The sequence below is a fragment of the Ordospora colligata genome, assembly GCF_000803265.1.
Source record: "Ordospora colligata OC4 chromosome Unknown contig_09, whole genome shotgun sequence".
In the NCBI taxonomy this organism is placed as follows: domain Eukaryota; kingdom Fungi; phylum Microsporidia; family Ordosporidae; genus Ordospora; species Ordospora colligata.
Window position 1 is genome coordinate 152519 of NW_014575399.1, and position 19244 is coordinate 171762.

A 19244-nucleotide genomic window follows, 5' to 3' on the forward strand; every position below is an offset into this window, starting at 1 on the left:
TGCACTACATGATAGAACAAAACATATGATCCGTAACTCTAATAAAGTCGATAATGAAGTCCACAAACTCGATCTTTGTGCCTTTAATGAGTTGAAAGCTGCATTTGGTGAATGGCGTGCATTGTGTAAGCTCGATGGATATTTTAAGTCCTGCGCTATGACAGATTGTGTATTTTGAATGTTTTGTGATAACAGTTTCTTTGTATTTCTGCAAGACCTGCTCAATCAATATTTTAGATTGGTCGATGGGAATGTTTAAATCTCTTTCGACAACATGCATTCTTGTGCTCCATATGAATGGAATACATCCTCGCCTTGGTGAGATCATGCTATATAAAATCTTGTTTTTTTCAATGCTTGCACGATGCATCTTCTGCTCTTGCATGGAGTTTGAGTCGTATGATGTATCGATTCTGATGATGCCTAGACAATTTGCATTTCTTTCCATAGCTTTTCTGTCGATTGCGAAGGGATTTTGCTTTAGTAAGCAATACATTGAGGTTTCTATGGACTCTCTGTTGCTTAGTGCTCTGTACGTATGATCCTTGTCAATTCCAATCACAAAGAGTTTCTCAACAATGCCTTTATCAATAAAAACAATATCTCGCTTATACTTCTTCTTCTTAATACCTAACCACGGATGATCTAGCATTTGATGCATGGTTATACGCGATGATCTATTTGGTTGTATTGCTCGCTTTATGAGATCCTTAAGGTTGTACGACAATGATTCATCGATCCTCAGTCTTGAACTCAGGGTATGTGTATTGATGGCCTTGTTGCCGTAGTCTTCAAACGGCAACCTTCCATGAACCATTGCATAAAGAATCACGCCCAGGCACCATATGTCGACCTCAGGCCCAATATATGGCACACCATTTATGATTTCTGGCGCTGCACATTGCGGGGTTCCACAGAAGTCACTCAGCAAAGATTCTGTGCTGTAGAACGATGAAAGACCAAAGTCACATATCTTGATTGTCCCGTCTGCAACAATGACATTCTCTAATTTCAGGTCTCTGTGAATGATAGAATGACTATGCAAATAGTCAACAGCCTGCACCATTTGAATGAAGAGATGTTTTGCATGGCTCTCATCAAATCTTCCATATACTCTAATAAACTTGTGAAGATCCAGGCCGTTTATAAGCTCAATGACCAGCGCAGATGCATTCTTTATGCTGAAGCACCCGTAGAGTCTGCATATATTTTTGTGATTGAGCATTGATTGTATGTGTGACTCGATATCTGGATTTATTCCTGTTAATGTATTCCTAATTATTTTGATTGCAACATTAGTGCCTGTGATGCTATCTACAGCCAAAAAAACATCACCATAGCTTCCTGTGCCTATTTGGCCTGTGATCTTGAAGTTGAGTAGTCTTTTTGGCAAGCTCATAGTGTGTTGACCGTGCATCAAATGATATCAAGTACAGGTTTCAAGATGAGTCAGGTACAGCCGTATAGTGACTGGGATAGCAGAGCCAGCCATGTACTATAAGCATAAGATAACAAATGAAACGGTAGTTTTCAAAGCATGTATCTGAGACTCAAGTATCAGAATTGCAAACAATATAATGTATGTTTTAGCAGATTGCATGATGCTGTTCCTATACTTCATGCTTGCATATGCCCAGATGGATGAGTTGGGCTATCTCTACTCGGTGGGCAGGAATCGATTTATTACTGTCAAGCAGGATAAGAATCACAAATCATTTATAATGGGAACGCACAAAAACGAAAATCCTTCTCCAATCAAGATCAGCAAGGAAACAAAGAATGGGCGAGGGGGTATAATCATGTACGCAAACGACAAAGACGCTGAAAAGTACAAACTTAGTGACAAAGTAGGTGATCTTGCACTTGACTCCACCAACACCTTGCACTTCTATTCTAAGCACATGAAATGGAACCAACTGGCAAAGTTTGTTTTACAACCTGGGAATCATATTAAGATTATGTTTGGAGACGATCGCTGCCTGTTTATGGCCAAAGACTACACATTGAAAGGTGAACGCTGCAAGAATGATGGTCGTGATAAATTCCAATTATTTGCTTGGTTTCCTAAAAAATATTTCCGTATGAGCAAACTTCATAAAATTCTAAGGTATAATAAGTTCAATAATAACAGTGGATACGATGACGATGATAAGTCCAGTAGCTATAGTGTCTACGACAGCGATAGTAGATACAGGAATGATGGAAGGCGTGATCCTAATGATAGGCACAATAGCAATAGAGGTGATGGAAATGACAGCGATAGTGGATTTGATGACGATAGTAGATACAGGAATGATCCTAATGATAGAGAACCTTGCGACAAAACCTCACTTTTACTGCTTGGAATGGGATCTGGAGATGATGATGATAGAAAGAAGTCAAAGTACTACAATAGCTTCAAGCATTCTTCAAATGAAACCAAGAGTCGTAAAAGCATAGATGATGATTCTGCTGGAATATCAAAAAAGATGCATAATAAGAATCCAGTAAGGAGCAATGAAATTTATCCAAAACAGAAGTACAAGAAATGCAGTCGTCAAAGTAAAGGAATCAGAGCGCCAAACACAAACAGTTTGGATTTGAAACGCACAAGCAGCAGTATATGTTCAATTGAGAAAATGCTTTTCCAGCCATTCAATCGTGATATATGTGATACAATAGAAGGGCTGAGCAATATCAGCAAATCAAATAGATATGCATATAGAAACACAGACTCTGATAGTTCTGAAAGCGATTGTAATAATGATGTAGACAATCTCTGGAATGATATTCAGAATATCAAGGTAAAATCTGGAATAAAGAATATAGCAATATGAATAATATTTAACCTGTGTTCACAATTCACAGTAGGTTTGTGAATGATAGTGGATTGAAAGAAATATATGCTTCTACAGATGATCAATGATCTTTGAATTACCAGTGATGAATAGAAAATAATCTACAACTGATTGGCATTGGAAACAAAAGGGGAAATGCGAAGATTAATAAGTGCGATGCATCTACACAGCATGGAGATATGGAAACCAGTGAATCAGGCAATAAGAATAGCGGAGTCAATTGTGATTGCATTAGTGACAATGCTATATCTTCTTGGTTGTTATGATGTTATAACAACATCTGGGATATCTGTAAGGTTGTACCTGCTGACAACATCTTTCTATTACTACATTACATGCCTTATAAAATCGCCTGGACAACTTCTAGACTTTGGGACTGCAAATGTAAAGGGAATATGCAAGAAGTGTAACAGAATAGTTGGAACAAGGACTGTTCATTGTGAGATATGTAACAAATGCTATCACCGACGAGATCATCATTGTCCAATAATAGGTAGGTGTGTTGCATCAAATAACACCAATGACTTATACCTCACGATTGTTTTCGCAAATCTTTACTCGATTGCTACGTTATTGCAAAACTCGCCTCATGTTCTTAAGGCGTTTGTTCACAAATACCTATTTGCCATTTCTGCATGGTTTGTATTTTGGTTTACACTACTGGTAGCTACCGATAAAACAACACAAGAGCTTTTGAGGCGAAAAGGCAAGGCACTAAAAGACCTCAAAATTCGTAGGTTAAAAGATGTATTCCGTGCTGGGATTGTACAAACGCTGGTTCCGTATCTTTCACATAAGATTTCAGTGGTGAACGATGGATGTTGAGCAAGCATACAGTAATTGCTACTGATTAACTTTATGTTATTGCATTAAGAAATGGATTGCTCATCAATACAAGCATAGCATCACTACAAACCTGATGTATCGAAATAAACTGATTTAAAACATTTAAAAGATTTTGATAATAATGCTTTACTTGTCTTATCTGTGTGCCACTGCTTGTCAGGTGGGCTGTGCACTCAATTCTTTTGACTTTTGCTGGGCTTTACTGCAATTCTGCTTGCATTTGCAATTCTGTTCGCATTATTCTTCTCAATATTCCGCTTTTTCTGCTTTCTGAGCGATGACACTGTCTTTTCACCATCTGCCAATCCAGACTTCAGAATGCGATTCATCTTGCTGTATGGTCCATACCGTGGAATGTACTCTCCAATATCCTCATCATAAACAAGTCCACTCTTACTCCTCTTCTTTATTCCCTTGCTTCTTGCAAACTTCTGCCATTTCGTCTCAATATGAGACTTGAGATATTCCCTTGGAAACATCAGTTGAGGCTCTGGTAGGATATGCACAAGATCTCCGTTCTTCCTGACTGATGCACACGACCTGATCTCCTTCGCCATCTTCCTAAGAAGCTCTTTTGTCTGCTTATCTACGTCCGCATGTTTTACCTCTTGATTGCTTATCACAGTCAAAAACTTCAAATGGTTCATACTCAGGGCTATCCTCAAGCAATTCTTGCATTTACATCAGTCATTACTGAACAACAAAAAGATGGTCCATGGCGCTTCTCCTGTTCTGAATAATGCATTCTGCGATCCAAAGGATGTTTTTTATCTCTTGCTCTTTTATGCGAAAGTACGCATAAAGACAACTTAGATCGCCATAAAGATTGAATGATTCCTGGTACTTAAGAAGCTCAGTCCTTATAAGCACGTTCGAAATGTCCGTGTCAAAGTTGTATCGCTCTGTAAGGATGGTTTTTATATCATCGATGCATTCAGCTGTAGAAAGCTGCTCCCTCATCCACAGATCCATCGAGTGAATCGCTGGGAAAAGATCCATGCGCTTCTTCCCAATTATATCCTTTGAGCCAAGTGTATTGACTGTGATTTCTATTATCTGTCTATCTCCTTCTAGCTTAAGAATGCTTTTCATATGCTCCATGTCTGCAGTAAGGCTTCTGTATGCCTCCTCAATGTGTATCTTGAAGAATAGTGTCTGCAGTACCTGGAAGTCATTGTCTACAAACTCTTTTTTGAACTTTACCCTACCTCCGTATTTCTTCAGAAAGCTATTTTCCATGCAATACTTTTGTACATCGTCCATGTCGCTCGAGAACTTGATTGTTCGTAATGCACTAAAATCTCCCATTTCAATCTTTTCGAAGCTCTTCTCAAGATTTGGGTCCTGGTGCTTGCATTGCAGTAAATAGAAGAAGTTCTGGATCTTGTGAAAGTCCATGTAATAGTCGAGTATCATTTTGATGCCATGATCTTCTGTTCCATAGTAGTAGTCGAAGTCTGTTTTGAGTGTCTCAAGCAGCCGTTTTTTGATCTCAGGCTTCGTGTATATGCCACCCTCAGACAGTCTGGGATACTTTCTTGTGAGTTTGATTGCCATTTCCTCAAGACTTTCGCATCTTTTGAGTGCGTTGTAGTCTTCTTCCTTCAGTATGTCTTCCTTCTTGCCATTTATTTCTGATATGATGAATCCGTATTTCTTTGCGTTTTCAAATTGTTTTTCCATGAGTTAGGTAATGCAACAAAATAAATAGTGGAATGTGCCTTAGAACTGATGGAGGATGAAATTGCACAAATTGTGACAAAACTACTTGATCAAATGGATTGTGAGATGCACAGTAACAAAGTGTATTCGATTGCAGATAGAAGCAGCATTGGAGTGAACAAGGAGGTATTGCGAATCAAACTACTCTCTGGAGATAGAAGTACTACACATACAGAAATCAAGATACAAGTTGTAGTGAATGAACGTAGTAGTGATCTACTTAATAGAAGCTCAACTGATCAAATAAGGAAAAACACAATGATTTTTGAATACAATAACTTGATTGTGGATGTGAGCATTAATGTAGAGAATGATCCGATATACATATATGGAGAGTACATAAAGATGAGCAGAAGCATGACACAAACACCTTTATTTATTGGTAAGACACTTAAGTGCAGCAGAAGTGTATCTGACTTCTGCAAGCAGCTGAAGAAGTTTTTTTGTGCTGGGGACGTCAAGTTTGTGCCTGCGGGGAGAGAAGATATGGATGTGCAGATGATTGAGGGAAGACCATTTCTACTTGTAGTGAAGAATCCGAGGCATAACCTAGCTTTTCAAGATCTAGAGCTTGATCTGTATAAAGAGGTAGACATTATCAACCTTAAGGTTGTAAAGAAAGAATGCAAAGAAGCAATATTCAGTGGAGAGGTGATATCTAAAAAAACCTATTCATTGCTTGTCTGTAGCAAACACTCTATAGATATACAGAAGCACTATGACGTTGATCAGATGACACCATTGAGAGTGATGCATCGTAGGGCAAACATGACCCGTGAGAAGAAAGTAGATATTTTAGAATGGAAGGGAATGGAAGGGAATGGGCTGATGTATTATCAAATAGTGCTTGAAGCAAGCGCAGGAGCATACATCAAAGAGTTTGTGAACGGAGACTTTGGAAGAACCAAGCCATCTCTTGGTGGCTCATATTACTGTGATCTGCTTGAGCTTGATGTGATAAGAGTTGAAAAGCATGACATAGAGAAATTTGTGGAGAGAAATATTTGTCTGAAAGTAGTGAGAGTATAAGATTGTGCATGCTGTTATGATTGTCATGAGTATTGGTCAGTGTTATGTATTTAATGGACGTGATTATTTGTATAGACTGGTCTTACAGCATAACAATATGATGTTTTGTGATAAAACCAGCGGATGATGAAAATGATATTTTGAATAAAATGTAACCGTTGAATGCCAGATGAGTTTAAAAAAGGCTTGAACGCAGATGGAAAAGAATGGAGTGTGAAGAAAAGGACGCTATCAATGAAGATGGATAACAAGGAAGTTAGGATGAATCCGCATTACAAGAGAAACGAGGAGGTGTCAGTGCTGGGCAAAAGTGTTGAAAGTGAAGGATCAAGTGGACTATTGAAACAGGCAATAGATAGAGGAGATTTGTCGTACATAAGTGAGTTTTTAGCAAACAAAAACAGGAAAGAGATGATGCAGAGATTGTCTGGAAGCAGCAAAGAGGCTCTTGGGGTGCTGCTGCTTGAGTTTGTCGACCAACCGCTGCGTAATGAAGCACTTGAGATGATCAGAGAGATGATTTCAAGTATTAAAGATGTGGGGATGTTCATAAAGAAACTGAAGGGTAGAATGTGTGACTTTTCTAAGCTGATATATCTGAAGGGAAAGATAGATTACTTGAGGTTTACTAGCATGGCTGAGGATAATAAAGATGAGCCTGAGGTAGTTGTTTCAGTATGATATGAATGAGAATGCACGGTTGGAATGATACATGTATGAGATCTAATTATGATGTGAGGCAGTTACATGATGAAGCGATTGGATGGAGATGTATCAGAATAAGTATAAATAATCTGTATGTGCATACAGTAAAATGGCCGATGAAGCATCTACAGCAGGATCAACTGACGACACCAACAAGAAGACTTTTTTGTCCATAGGAATTGTTGTAGCGACAATAATTCTACTTGGTTCGATAATCTGGTATGGAAATAACAATGGATGGTGGACTGACGGAGAAAATAGTGGAAATGGTAGCAAAATAAGTGAATCAAAGAGTAATGTTAGTAGGTATGCAGGAAATATGGCGCCTTCAGACAAGAGTACAATTGATGAAACAAAGTAAGTGATTTTCGAAAAGTATGTTTAATGTCAATAAAATGATTTGACGAAATAGTTTTATTGTTGAATGTTATCTGAAGAGATGCCCTGCTTGAGGTTGTTGAATGGAGGGATTTGGAACTTTGCCTTTGTTGATATGCGCTGCCTGGAGAATCTGTCTTCTACAGAGAATTTTGCAGGATGTGCATTACATGAGCCTTCTTCTTCAAGTGTGTACACTCTCTGACCGTCCACAACTCTGTAGAACAGCATATGGGTTTGGAGAACGATGTGTTTATGCATGCCCTTACATATGACAGAAGGACGATCACTGAATTTGTTTCTGATTGGGCTTATACTTGAAAATGCAGAGCAGCGCGCATTTATTAACAAGGCAGTGATTTTACCAATGAAGACAAGAAGGATTGTGAATGCTCTGAAAAGCTGTGAGGAATCGAAAGTATTTCTGAACAGGGTTACGAAGAGAGAGGCACCCGACTACTACGAGGTGATAAAGAAGCCGATGGATTTAAGTATTGTACAGAAGAAAATTGGGAAATACAACACTTTTGAAGAGTTCAAAGCAGATCTGGATCTGATATGGAGCAATTGCCTTGAATACAATCAGGCGAAGTATTATCGCGACTGTGCGTTCAAGATGGCAAATGTTGTATCTTCGTTTGAGATTGATGTTGATGTGAAGACTGTGCCTATTAATGAAGAGATTTTAGAGATTCAAACAGCCAATGAGGGATAGTCATTAGTGAAATAGTTGTAGGCAGTGAATTTTTATATATTATTTGTAAGATATTGCTCTACATTGAAGAGGACGTTGGAGGTAATTTCTGGAATTGTCAAGTACATGACCTTGAGTATTTTGAAGGGGAAGATAAAAAGCAAAGGATGAGTATGTAGTTATGCATCAATTATTGAGAATAAACAAGCGTTTACTTATTGAATGTTTGTTAGTAACCAGGCCTGATGGTTCCGGAGATGTATATAATAGGAATGTGAATGGGCATGAATTATGATGCATGCATAGTGAATATAACAATGGATATGCATATATAGAACACTTATAGATTGGATAAAGCTGTTTAATGCATTGTAAATGTTGATGATGCGAGGTATGTGTATTTTAAGTGTAAAAATTTATCCCTTGAAATGGGAAGAAGGCCAGGAAGATGCTACAGGTATTTGTCTAAGAAGGCGTACCCGAAGTCCAGATTCAACAGAGGAGTTCCGGATTCTAAGATACAGATTTTTGATCTTGGAAGGAGGAAAGCAGGAGTGTTTGAGTTCCCGCTGATGGTTGAATGTGTGTCGAATGAGAATGAGAATGTATCTGCGGAGGCATTGGAGGCAGCACGTATCTGTGCAAACAAGTACATGGTGAAGCATGCAGGGAAGGACAATTTCCATATGCGTATGAGGGTGTATCCGTTGCATGTACTGAGGATCAACAAAATGTTGAGCTGTGCAGGAGCAGATAGACTGCAGACTGGAATGCGAGGATCTTTTGGAAAGCCATATGGCAGAGCAGCTCGAGTGTTTGGAGGGCAGTCGCTTATAAGCATCAGAACCAAACCGGAGAATCAGAGCATTGCAGTTGAGGCATTGAGAAGGGCGAAGAATAAGTTTCCTGGACATCAGAGCATCCGTGTGAGCTCTAAGTTTGGATTTACTAATGTACTTTCTGATGAGTTCAATGAACTGAGGGAGAAGAACAGGATTATTGCGAAGGGAGACATGTTTTTTGTGCTGAGGGAGAAGGGAAGCATTGAGAAGTTCAAGAATAACCTTGAGAAGACTACCAATTAAAATTATGGTTGATTTGTGATGTATTTGTTGTGTATGAAAAGGAATGGAAAAGCAAACCCATGAATTTTGGCAATGAAGAGAAGCCTATGACATTGTTTTCGAGTGAAGGGAAGCTTGGGCAATGCGATAATGCATTACAAGCAGCAAGAAACGGCAGCCTGTCGATTGGTGCATGTGCAGATGATGGATGTGTAGTGGTGTCATTCAGGGATGTCATGCCACTTGTAGTGAAGAAGGAGGTTCGTAAGGTGTTTAGGATATGCGATACAATAGGATGTACATACTCTGGACTTCAACCTGACTGTAGAATACAGGTTGGGATTGGATGTGAGATTGCCGAGAGCTATTATGACCTTTATAAACGATACCCAGATGTGGATGTGTTTGTTGCACGTTTTTCATCTGTTGTGCAGGAATATACACAAAAGGGAGGATACAGGCCATTTGGAACACAGATGATATTTGTAGGGTCGGTGAAGGGGGTTCCGAAAGTTTATCAGGTTGATCAGAGTGGGTTATACCAGACTATGGATGTGTGTGCATCAGGCTCTGGATATGCAGATGCAAAGAAGTTTGTAAGTCGAAGACTGGAAGGCTTGGATGACAATGTGGTGAGCTGTGTTTGTTCTTTGAGGGAGTATGCAGGGAAAGAAGTCAAAGCTGAAGATGTTGACATTGGAGTGTATATGAAGGCCCAGAATGTATTTAAAATATATGGAGAGGAAGAGGTTAGGGAGGTGTTTGATTCTCTTAGCAGGGACTGAATGTGCAGAAAGTAAATTTTTGGTGTTTTTTTATTTGAGTTATTGATCCTGGCGATGGCAGATAATAATTTTGTGATTTTAGAAAAGATTGAGAGATTGATAGAAACATCGGAATATAGTAGGGCATTGGAGTTGATTGAAGAATTGCCAAAAGATCGGTGGTATTGGATGGATGTATACCCGTATAGAGGATACATACTGTATCATCAGGACAAGTATGAGGATTCAGTTACATTTTTGAATGACCTTATAAAGCGATATCCTGAAAGTAAGATAGCAAAGAGGTTTCTTTATAAAGGACTCATGAAGATTAATAGATTCAGGCAGTCTTTTGATGTTGCAAAACAATGTTGGAAAGAGGGTGACTGTAGGAGATCTACGCTTATTTGGATATTGGCATATTCTTTTGTGTTCCAAGAATATGATATGTTGGATGTTGTCTCTATACATACAGAGTCGCAGTTAATTATTTCGCTTGGATATATGTGTGCAGGTCGATTTGAGCGTGCAGTTGAATTAATGAATGAGATTTCAGGGCATGAGGAAGCAAAATATTATCTTGATGCATTTCTTTCTATTTGCACCAGGTCTTTATGGATGCTGGATTATGCATGGTGCATTGACGAGAGTGTGATGATCAGACAGATAAATATGCATGAAAACAAAGGATCAATGTTTAGTAAGGTAGTAAGGCAGGGATGTGAATATGTAGATGAAAAGGTTTTATATGTAGCGAAGCACTCGCTGAGTAAAGAAGAGTATGCATTATTTGAAGCAAGATTCAGGATATCTGATATAACATGCATGCACACCTGCAACAGGAGATGTTTGATACGAAAGCTACGGATGAGGCATGAAGAAATAATGTATTATAGAAATAGAAAACCTGATTTAGTAGATGAGCATACTGCACTGCACAATGCCTCTGAGCATACGAGAAGTGTTAAACATCAAGAAAGATATTCTGAATTGAATCATGCTCTTGATTCATTAAGTGATAATTGCTACAAAGGTGTCATGGAGATCAAGAGCATTTACACAAGGAATGACTGTACAGACATTGGTGAGTATTTGAAAGAAAAGCAAAACATTTTTGTGTTAAATAAGATACGTAACGCGTATTCACTGAATGGCAATGCTATGGAATCATCTAGATATGCATTTCTAGAAAGATGTGTTTATTTGAGTTATTTCAAAGATACTTTTGAGCATTTGCTGAAGCAGATTGATGGTGGAATGGTTAGTGTAATTATAGAGGTGCTCAACAGTAGAATGTTTCGATATCTATCTGATTGTTGTAGTATGGATGAGAATTATGGTATATAAATCCATAGCAATGAGCAAATTTATTGTAACATTTCATGATGAATTACAGAATCTTATACATCCATATTAGATATTTCCTTTCGTTAGATTTATTTTTTGAGTAGAATAGAAGGAACAGGCATTTCATCAATAATTAAATGGCATATATACCTGGCAAAGCTTTCGTTCATACATTCCTCATTAATGAAGTTTTCTATACCGTCATCGTTTGAATATGTAAGCATTTCAATCTTGTTATAATATTCCATCATTGAACAAAGATGGACCCATCTGTCTGATTGAACCTGACTCTTATCAAACTTATTCAAGTAGAATGAAAGGATTGGATATATATATACAAGATGCGAAAATAATGCATGTACTGCAGGTTTTGGCCCTTGATCGACCGATATGCAATCAATACATGCATAATGAAACTTACTTATAAACTTTGCTTTGATAAGTAAAGAAAGCTTTGCTGTATCTTTGATTGCAGTAATTAAAAGCATGGCAAGAGGTGCTAATACAAGACTACAGCACGAATGTTCAAAAAACATATCAATAAAAGCTCGATACGCATCTGTTTGAAAAATATCGTCTATTATGATATCCAACTGCCCCACTATCAATCTTATATATAAAACAGTTTTGATATCAACTTTTTTAAACTCTACAAGCTTAAGTTTTGGGCATCTTCTTGAGCAGTTCAGAATCTCAAGTATATCATATATCTGTTTACATTCAAAATATGAATCTTCCTCCAGAAACGCAGTAACAAGTCTCTCACCAATAATGTTTATCTCTTCATAAATGAAATCTTCATCATCACTGGATACAGATCCACTGTCATTATCAATCCAATCAGTAAGAAGCAACATTTTCAGTGCTTCATATAATCTCATATCCATCATCATTGTAGCTGGGCGTGCTTCTTTGAGTACTCTCATCAGCTTCTGCATGTTGAAGCCCTTCTGTTTCAGCAACGTACCAAAAAAGTCTAGCGCAGGTTCAAAGTCAAGAAAACGTATAACAGACTTTATGAAGCACACATCAAGAGCATCCACCATATAGTGCGGATGATTCTTAAAATGAAAGCTCAAAACTTCAAAAAAGTGCCTAAACACACACTCCACACTGTTGAATGCAAGATACTCGCCATTATCATCACCTGAATTTTCTCTCGCTTCAAACTTCCGAAGAGATTCATGCAGACTGATCATTTCCTCATCAGCATCACACACATTAGAGCCGCAATCAATTACTCCAAATATATTCAGCTGACTTTCGATCATCCATTCATCTCTGCTCAGTGGATATACATATTGGTTGCATCGATTGCTCTGGTGATCTATTTTCAATGCATTCAAATCATCTGCAATTCTATCTATTTCATATATATCCTGTACATTCTTGTGATTCAATCCATCATTCATAGAATCAGATCCATTATATCGTATTATCTTCATGAACATCCCTATCCTGTTGTGGAACTCAAAATTGAATTGTCCATTGTCTGTGCACAGGTATTCACTTATTGTTGCAATATCTTTAAAATAACAAAAGTTCCTCATTATGTAGTCAATATGCTGTATCATATAGTTTGTTATTACGCTTCTCTTAAGCTTAAATGGTATCAGATTATTCCTCGCAATCGCATGGAACTTGCTCTGATTTACTTGCCATTCTTTATGCTCACTTCCATTCATATCCTCAATTTATATGGGCTTTATCAACATCCAAGTCATTGCTCCATTGTCTAAATTACCTGAAAATCGCTCCTAACAGATCTCTTCATCATCTGGATCCTCATTCCTAACAACAATGTACTTCACACTCTCACTGTCACATATTCTCTTAAAAGCTGGAAAATAATTGCTTCGCAGTATTACATAAGCATCATTCACTTCCCCATTCTGATCCACAAATCGTCTTATGCTGCTATTGTTAAGATCAACTGCAATTCTCATTCCTACTCTTTCATATCCAATTCTTTCCAGCTTTGCAACAACTTCTTGCGATTGCTTCTTACTATCTCCAATATGCACATTATGTACCTTGCTCATTGCATCTCTCAATACATTCATATTCACATGCTTTCCATCTTTTGTAACCTTTCTTCCCACAATCTCAAGAATCTCCCGTTCAGTTCGTTCTTGCTCATACATCCTTGTTGCTTCATTCTTCTGTTCATGCCCATTGTCTAATATCTCCTTCACTATCTCATCGTGGGATTTCCCAAACATGCTCAGATCATCTTGTGCTGCAATCTCCCCCTTAGAAACATTCTTGTAAACCGTAGAACTCTGCACAATCTCGTTAATACATGTAGTTATTCCGTTCCTGTACTCATAAAGCTTGTTTGGATACACTGCAAGCTCATATCTTCGCCCATACTTCTTCAGAGCAATTACACATACATTCACAAGCTTCTTCTGATTCTGCGGAGTAAACATCACCTAGGGCATCAAACAAACTCTTCTTATTTCTTCTTCCACCGCTATCTCTTACATTTATTACGAATATCACAATCTGTTTATTAACATTAATCTTCTTTCGTGCATTCATAAAAACATTTCTGCAACCTCCAGAGCACTCAGTCTCTTTTTATAATTCATATCAAGCATCAACTTACACACCCTATCAATCTTAATCCCACGGAAGTCATTCCTTCGCAACCTCATCCAGCTATCCCCACTTCTAGGAAGGATTATCTCAGCAAGAACCTCCAGATATATCATCCCAAGACTATACACATCACTCGCCTTGGTGCATACATCTTGGAGCACCTCAGGCGCCATATATCTCTTGTCTCCATCATCATCAATATCCTCCCCTTCATATCTGCTAATATTGAAGTCAGAAATTTTGAAAACAAACACACTTGGATCCACTGGAAACTCACATCTACACCGGCCTTCACAAATCTCACCAGGCAATACACTCTTCACTAGCACATTCTCAGGTTTCAGGTCAAGATGCACTATTCCACACTCATGGATCGCATTCAACCCACTTGCCAATTCATACACCATCTTCTTTACTATCTCCCCAGAAAACCTCGACTTCTTCAGAAAATAAACCTCATGAATATAATCCCTCAACGTTCCAATGCTACAGTACTCAAGCTCTATAAACAAATGTCCTGCATTTTCCCATGCATCATGATACTTCACAATATACTCAGACTTTATCTTTCGCAACATCTCCACCTCCTTCATCCTGTTTCTTCTATCAAGCCCTCCAGACATTCTCTTCTTACTCTTCTTCACCACTGTGTAATCAATATCATAAATACACAACTTCCTATTCTTTGAGACCATCACAAGCTCATCCTCATCTCCATCATTTATGCTTTCTCCCTTCTTATTGACAAAAACCTCATAAAACGCTCCTTCACCAGTTTTGCATATGAAGTTGCATGCTCCATCTTTCCTACATTCAACGTCTGCATCCATGTCAGTTTGCAGGAATCCATCACTAAACACCGAATCGTCTCCAATTGTCGAAGACTCTTTGCCTTCTACTACATGTGGCACCGATTGTATAGGCACAGGCGCCAACGGAATAGGCGACACAAGCATGTGCTTATATGCTATCTTCTTCGAGGGCGTCTTCGGCGAACTGAACATCGCTTCTTCTCGATCACGCTTCAGCATGTATATCTTCTTCAAATGACTCATCTACGCTTCAATACAGGGTTCTACTTCATCCATAATTCTTCCCTTACATGATAACCTTTCAGTATTCTAAAATATGCACAAAACTCACAAATAAATTTAATATCTACTTACTAGACCTTCTATAACTGTAAGGCACCTTTCCATACTCAAAGTCCTCCTCAATAAACTCAGAATCATCTTGCTTTCCATTATGCACATGCATAACTCCAGGCGTTGCTCCATTACTTCCCCAGCCATGCGCTCCCATCCTATGCTCATTATCTGCATGGCGCCCTCCAAAAGACGACGGCACATCTTGCATATCAAATTCATCATGCCCTCCAACATTCTTCTTAGGTATTCCTTTGCCATAACCCCAAGGCATTTCCTTCTGTCCATAATCATTTCCTCTTGCATAAGGCTCCTTCTTGAATCCTCTAGGGCCTTTATCTTCGTGCATGTCCATGCCAACCTTGTCTCCATATCTTGCATTCCTGCCAAATGCGCTTGTACTTCTACTAAACATATTATTTCCTCCAACATCAATCTCCTGCTGACTACGCGCATGCATCTGCTCCTTCCCTCTATATTCTCTATCATATCCAGAGTGTGCCCCAAATCCTCCAATTGCTGGCGAATTGCCCGTCCATCCTGACTTCCCTCTTCTTCCATCTCCTTGCTTTCTTTGTCCTCCTCGCATCTTTTCTTCTCGCATTTGCCCAATCATTCCCAAAACTCTGTCTACATCAAGTGGCGCCATAAATACATCCGGATTCACTCGCATATCTGCATATCTGTTTGTTATCGACTCAATCCTACCCTCTGCTTCAAGAAAATCCATCTCAGAACACATCACCATATAATTGCCTATCCAAAAATTGTCAAGTGTTTCCTTCATATCTCCACACATCAACGCAAATCTGGCCTCCTCAGGCGATATCTCCATCATGTCTAGGCCTCCATAACACGAGTATATCCACTGAGGTGGATCAACCAACCCACTGTATTGGACGTGTTCGTACTTGCACTTCGCCCCATACTTGCACTTCCCCTCAAGAAAGAAACGACACACATTCCTCATCTCAGCTCTAGGTTACAGGGGTCTTTGTTTTTCTTCCAAATACCTTCACTTCCTCTCTTGCTCAAAAATCTATCTAAAGACAAACACTTTATTAATTTATATCAGATATAAAGCCACTGAAAACTCATCCTTATTCCCACACATTCTTCAGTCACTTTTCAAAGTGTCACTGGCATCTCCACCAACCCCATTGATGTACATATCAATTTCCTCTACTACATGGTCAGGAATCGTCCTCATGTCCACCTCAATCTCATCGTTCTCTACAAACTCTCCAGATCCATGTCTCAAAACTATCTTTGCTACCTCCTCCGTTTGATTCCTATTCATATTCAGTATTGCATTTCCAATACTCACTCGCTCACTCAGAGAGTATGTCTTCATACTCGATCCCTCCCAGTCCTGTTCTGCTATCCTTGCTTCTAACATCTTTATTTCTCTAGTATATCCTGCTATCTTCTTCTTCAACTCCGCTATCTTTCCACGTACATCGTTGGGCATCACCCTTTGTATCTGTGCCGTTATTTCCTTCTCAAACTCAATCCCACACTCATAAACTTCCGTTCCTGGTGCATTGAATTTCTTACAGTTCTCAATAATCAGCTCAAGATCATTCTTAAACTCCTCAACTCCGTGATATTTCCTCTGCTCAAGCTTATTGTTTATTGTCTGCAGATCAATCGGCTCACTAATCACAGAGTAGTATCCAGGCACAAGCCCCTCATCAACAGGCTCAAGAAACGGCCAGTTGTATGCCTTGTGCTTTCCCTTAATCAGCTCTGCAACAACTTCATTGCACAACTCATACTCTTCTACTTTCATCCCTTCACTTACCCTTGCGCTTCTTTTTATCTGCTTAGCTCTTCCTGTAGTTGGTACTACCTCATTTCGCTTTCTCTTCCTTCCCACCTCATTCGGCATCCCAGCCATCAGCTCATCATAAACTCCCTCAAGTGCTTTCCCCATCTCATGCACAACTGTCCCTGCTGGGTTGTACGTATAGCAGTTCTGGAACATCAGCCGCATGTCTGCATCAAAATCATTCACTTCCTTGTACTCTTTCACATCCAGCTTCTTGCGTATCGTCGACAGATCCATTGGATGTGTTATCTTCAGAGGATAGTCTGGAATCCCTAATTTCACAGGATCAACCGGTTCAAGAAAAGGCGAGGCATTCGCATTCCTCTTCATCCTGATCAGCACTTGAGAACAGTACTTCAGCTGATGCTCTACTAGTCCGCTTTCTGATCCATTCTCCAACGCCTCCATCCTCTACTAAGGGTTAAAAAATACCAAAAATATACCTAGATCTCTCGATCAAATCTAATATCATATTTCCATTCAGCATACTGTTTAATAGTAAAACACCATCCTTAGACAATTATTCATTAATATTGTATAATGTTTAGTCTCCCATTCAATATCTTCATAGCATTCCTGTAAATATAGGTGTATTCAAAACCAATCAATTTAGTAAGGTTGTTCTGTATTATCATTATCCCAATTGGGCTAATATATTCTTCGTGATGTCTTCATCTGTTTTTTCACCTCCATTGCTTTGAAAACCCGTTTTTCCCATGGTTCCATATTGCAATAACGTTGCTACTATAGATCCAAACATAGAGTATACCGTCAGCAAAGATATAAATATCACTGACAGAAACACTGTATTATTTCCCGCTGAAAATCGCAATGATGGCATCACATAATGCAATATCAATATAACTTTTCCAATAATAAACGTGCTAAACTTCCATCCAGAAAATGAAGTTGTTCCTTGCCAAATCAAATTGAATAAAAAGGTTATCATAGATATAATCAACCCCGCCAATGCAAACCTAAACAGCGTGTCTCGGACTTGTCCATTACCTTCATACACATCCTCTCCATTATCTTCAGTCGTACCATTCGCTGTTGTTGTAAGCAATATCACTCCAGATGTATTAGAGTACTTGATGGTTTTGTCACTGAACTTCTTATAAAGTCCAATAAAAAACATAACTGCTTGATATAAATTGGTTCCTACATTCCACATAGATATCCATCCTCCAAATGGTTTAAACATATTGGTGATACATTTATTTGCATCAAACTCTCCATAACTGGCGCGATCCTTATTGAAGTCAGATATCATAGAATATACAAGTATACCAATGCCTAACGCGCACAGTATGTTGCATACGTAGTCCAGAACCATATTCAGCCTTATATCAATAAACATGCAATGGATTCTGTCAAACCAGTCTATAACTTTCTGCAAATACTTGTTTGTCGTTGTCTTACTTATCTTTCTTACTATGTTGCATGTGGATATCTTGTGGAACCCATCCATAAAGCCAACAATCATCATCATGATTGAGAAAAACCTACATCCATCGCTAGCTATCACACTCGATGATTTTTCATACATAAGAGCTCCAATAAGCACGTACTTGAAGTTTCCCAACACGTCCAGAACATTGGATACCCAAATACATATCTTCTCAATGATAATGTCCAGGTCATGCCATATCTTGGTGATCTTCTTCAATGTATCCATGAGGGTTTGTTGCAGTTAGGTTATTAATCTTTATCCGCAACGGAATAGGGACTGTCGAATTAGACAGCATACGGAGGTCTCTGGCACATAATATCAAATGCAATTGATGCCTTACGCTTTCATGCACAAAAATAAAACACTTTCCGCATAAAGGGGATCATGGATAGGGGTATCTCGACAAATCTAAATGGAAAGGTGCGTGCATGTTTGGGATGCTCACAAGTAAAGACATTGGCCGACTTCCGCAGAGACGGGTGTGAAAATTGCCCGATGCTGAACATGAAGGGGAATATAACGAATGTTAATGAATGCACCACGCCAAACTTTAGAGGCGTGATTGCACTTGTTGATCCCTCCAGTAGTTGGATAGGCAAATGGCAAAGAATTTCTGAGTTCAAGAAGGGTATGTATGCGATGACTGTTGAGGGTATGCTTTCTGATGATTGCATCCGAGAGATTGAACAGAACGGAAGAACATACCATGAAAGAGAAGAGTCATTTAAGCTGTAATGCCAATAATATGCGATTTGGAGACGAAGTTTAGTGTTATTAAATGTGTTGTTACAAGATGAATGTTTGTTAAGTTTAATATGGCAATGT

General features: G+C 38.7%; 18 protein-coding genes across 18 annotated transcripts; 9 read left to right on the forward strand and 9 right to left on the reverse strand.

Moving 5' to 3' along the window:
* Positions 1–4: 4 nt before the first annotated feature.
* Positions 5–1399, reverse strand: M896_091460 (serine/threonine kinase; the record flags this gene model as incomplete). The annotated part of the gene is made up of 1 exon (XM_014707774.1): positions 5–1399. One exon carries the CDS (start codon positions 1397–1399, stop codon positions 5–7), a length of 1395 nt encoding a protein of 464 aa, XP_014563260.1.
* A 202-nt stretch (positions 1400–1601) lies between these two features.
* On the forward strand, positions 1602–2816 carry M896_091470 (uncharacterized protein; the record flags this gene model as incomplete). The annotated part of the gene is made up of 1 exon (XM_014707775.1): positions 1602–2816. One exon carries the CDS (start codon positions 1602–1604, stop codon positions 2814–2816), a length of 1215 nt encoding a protein of 404 aa, XP_014563261.1.
* Positions 2817–3008: 192 nt separating this feature from the next.
* On the forward strand, positions 3009–3662 carry M896_091480 (uncharacterized protein; the record flags this gene model as incomplete). The annotated part of the gene is made up of 1 exon (XM_014707776.1): positions 3009–3662. One exon carries the CDS (start codon positions 3009–3011, stop codon positions 3660–3662), a length of 654 nt encoding a protein of 217 aa, XP_014563262.1.
* A 194-nt stretch (positions 3663–3856) lies between these two features.
* Positions 3857–4330, reverse strand: M896_091490 (ribosome biogenesis regulatory protein; the record flags this gene model as incomplete). The annotated part of the gene is made up of 1 exon (XM_014707777.1): positions 3857–4330. One exon carries the CDS (start codon positions 4328–4330, stop codon positions 3857–3859), a length of 474 nt encoding a protein of 157 aa, XP_014563263.1.
* Positions 4331–4373: 43 nt separating this feature from the next.
* M896_091500 (vacuolar-type H+-ATPase) lies at positions 4374–5366 on the reverse strand (the record flags this gene model as incomplete). Its single annotated transcript, XM_014707778.1, has 1 exon — positions 4374–5366. One exon carries the CDS (start codon positions 5364–5366, stop codon positions 4374–4376), a length of 993 nt encoding a protein of 330 aa, XP_014563264.1.
* Positions 5367–5414: 48 nt separating this feature from the next.
* On the forward strand, positions 5415–6434 carry M896_091510 (putative pseudouridylate synthase; the record flags this gene model as incomplete). The annotated part of the gene is made up of 1 exon (XM_014707779.1): positions 5415–6434. The coding sequence occupies one exon, from the start codon at positions 5415–5417 to the stop codon at positions 6432–6434; it is 1020 nt and encodes a 339-aa protein (XP_014563265.1).
* A 162-nt stretch (positions 6435–6596) lies between these two features.
* Positions 6597–7115, forward strand: M896_091520 (uncharacterized protein; the record flags this gene model as incomplete). Its single annotated transcript, XM_014707780.1, has 1 exon — positions 6597–7115. One exon carries the CDS (start codon positions 6597–6599, stop codon positions 7113–7115), a length of 519 nt encoding a protein of 172 aa, XP_014563266.1.
* A 673-nt stretch (positions 7116–7788) lies between these two features.
* M896_091530 (uncharacterized protein) lies at positions 7789–8232 on the forward strand (the record flags this gene model as incomplete). Its single annotated transcript, XM_014707781.1, has 1 exon — positions 7789–8232. One exon carries the CDS (start codon positions 7789–7791, stop codon positions 8230–8232), a length of 444 nt encoding a protein of 147 aa, XP_014563267.1.
* Positions 8233–8639: 407 nt separating this feature from the next.
* M896_091540 (ribosomal protein L10) lies at positions 8640–9296 on the forward strand (the record flags this gene model as incomplete). The annotated part of the gene is made up of 1 exon (XM_014707782.1): positions 8640–9296. One exon carries the CDS (start codon positions 8640–8642, stop codon positions 9294–9296), a length of 657 nt encoding a protein of 218 aa, XP_014563268.1.
* Positions 9297–9355: 59 nt separating this feature from the next.
* Positions 9356–10060, forward strand: M896_091550 (subunit alpha of type-2 proteasome; the record flags this gene model as incomplete). Its single annotated transcript, XM_014707783.1, has 1 exon — positions 9356–10060. One exon carries the CDS (start codon positions 9356–9358, stop codon positions 10058–10060), a length of 705 nt encoding a protein of 234 aa, XP_014563269.1.
* A 54-nt stretch (positions 10061–10114) lies between these two features.
* On the forward strand, positions 10115–11386 carry M896_091560 (uncharacterized protein; the record flags this gene model as incomplete). The annotated part of the gene is made up of 1 exon (XM_014707784.1): positions 10115–11386. The coding sequence occupies one exon, from the start codon at positions 10115–10117 to the stop codon at positions 11384–11386; it is 1272 nt and encodes a 423-aa protein (XP_014563270.1).
* An 89-nt stretch (positions 11387–11475) lies between these two features.
* M896_091570 (uncharacterized protein) lies at positions 11476–13071 on the reverse strand (the record flags this gene model as incomplete). Its single annotated transcript, XM_014707785.1, has 1 exon — positions 11476–13071. The coding sequence occupies one exon, from the start codon at positions 13069–13071 to the stop codon at positions 11476–11478; it is 1596 nt and encodes a 531-aa protein (XP_014563271.1).
* Positions 13072–13143: 72 nt separating this feature from the next.
* M896_091580 (putative subunit of exosome) lies at positions 13144–13818 on the reverse strand (the record flags this gene model as incomplete). Its single annotated transcript, XM_014707786.1, has 1 exon — positions 13144–13818. The coding sequence occupies one exon, from the start codon at positions 13816–13818 to the stop codon at positions 13144–13146; it is 675 nt and encodes a 224-aa protein (XP_014563272.1).
* A 108-nt stretch (positions 13819–13926) lies between these two features.
* Positions 13927–15045, reverse strand: M896_091590 (serine/threonine kinase; the record flags this gene model as incomplete). The annotated part of the gene is made up of 1 exon (XM_014707787.1): positions 13927–15045. One exon carries the CDS (start codon positions 15043–15045, stop codon positions 13927–13929), a length of 1119 nt encoding a protein of 372 aa, XP_014563273.1.
* Positions 15046–15148: 103 nt separating this feature from the next.
* On the reverse strand, positions 15149–16105 carry M896_091600 (cleavage and polyadenylation specificity factor; the record flags this gene model as incomplete). The annotated part of the gene is made up of 1 exon (XM_014707788.1): positions 15149–16105. The coding sequence occupies one exon, from the start codon at positions 16103–16105 to the stop codon at positions 15149–15151; it is 957 nt and encodes a 318-aa protein (XP_014563274.1).
* A 147-nt stretch (positions 16106–16252) lies between these two features.
* M896_091610 (chromatin remodeling bromodomain-containing protein) lies at positions 16253–17374 on the reverse strand (the record flags this gene model as incomplete). Its single annotated transcript, XM_014707789.1, has 1 exon — positions 16253–17374. The coding sequence occupies one exon, from the start codon at positions 17372–17374 to the stop codon at positions 16253–16255; it is 1122 nt and encodes a 373-aa protein (XP_014563275.1).
* Positions 17375–17600: 226 nt separating this feature from the next.
* M896_091620 (uncharacterized protein) lies at positions 17601–18644 on the reverse strand (the record flags this gene model as incomplete). Its single annotated transcript, XM_014707790.1, has 1 exon — positions 17601–18644. The coding sequence occupies one exon, from the start codon at positions 18642–18644 to the stop codon at positions 17601–17603; it is 1044 nt and encodes a 347-aa protein (XP_014563276.1).
* A 159-nt stretch (positions 18645–18803) lies between these two features.
* On the forward strand, positions 18804–19154 carry M896_091630 (transcription elongation factor SPT4; the record flags this gene model as incomplete). Its single annotated transcript, XM_014707791.1, has 1 exon — positions 18804–19154. The coding sequence occupies one exon, from the start codon at positions 18804–18806 to the stop codon at positions 19152–19154; it is 351 nt and encodes a 116-aa protein (XP_014563277.1).
* Positions 19155–19244: the final 90 nt, after the last annotated feature.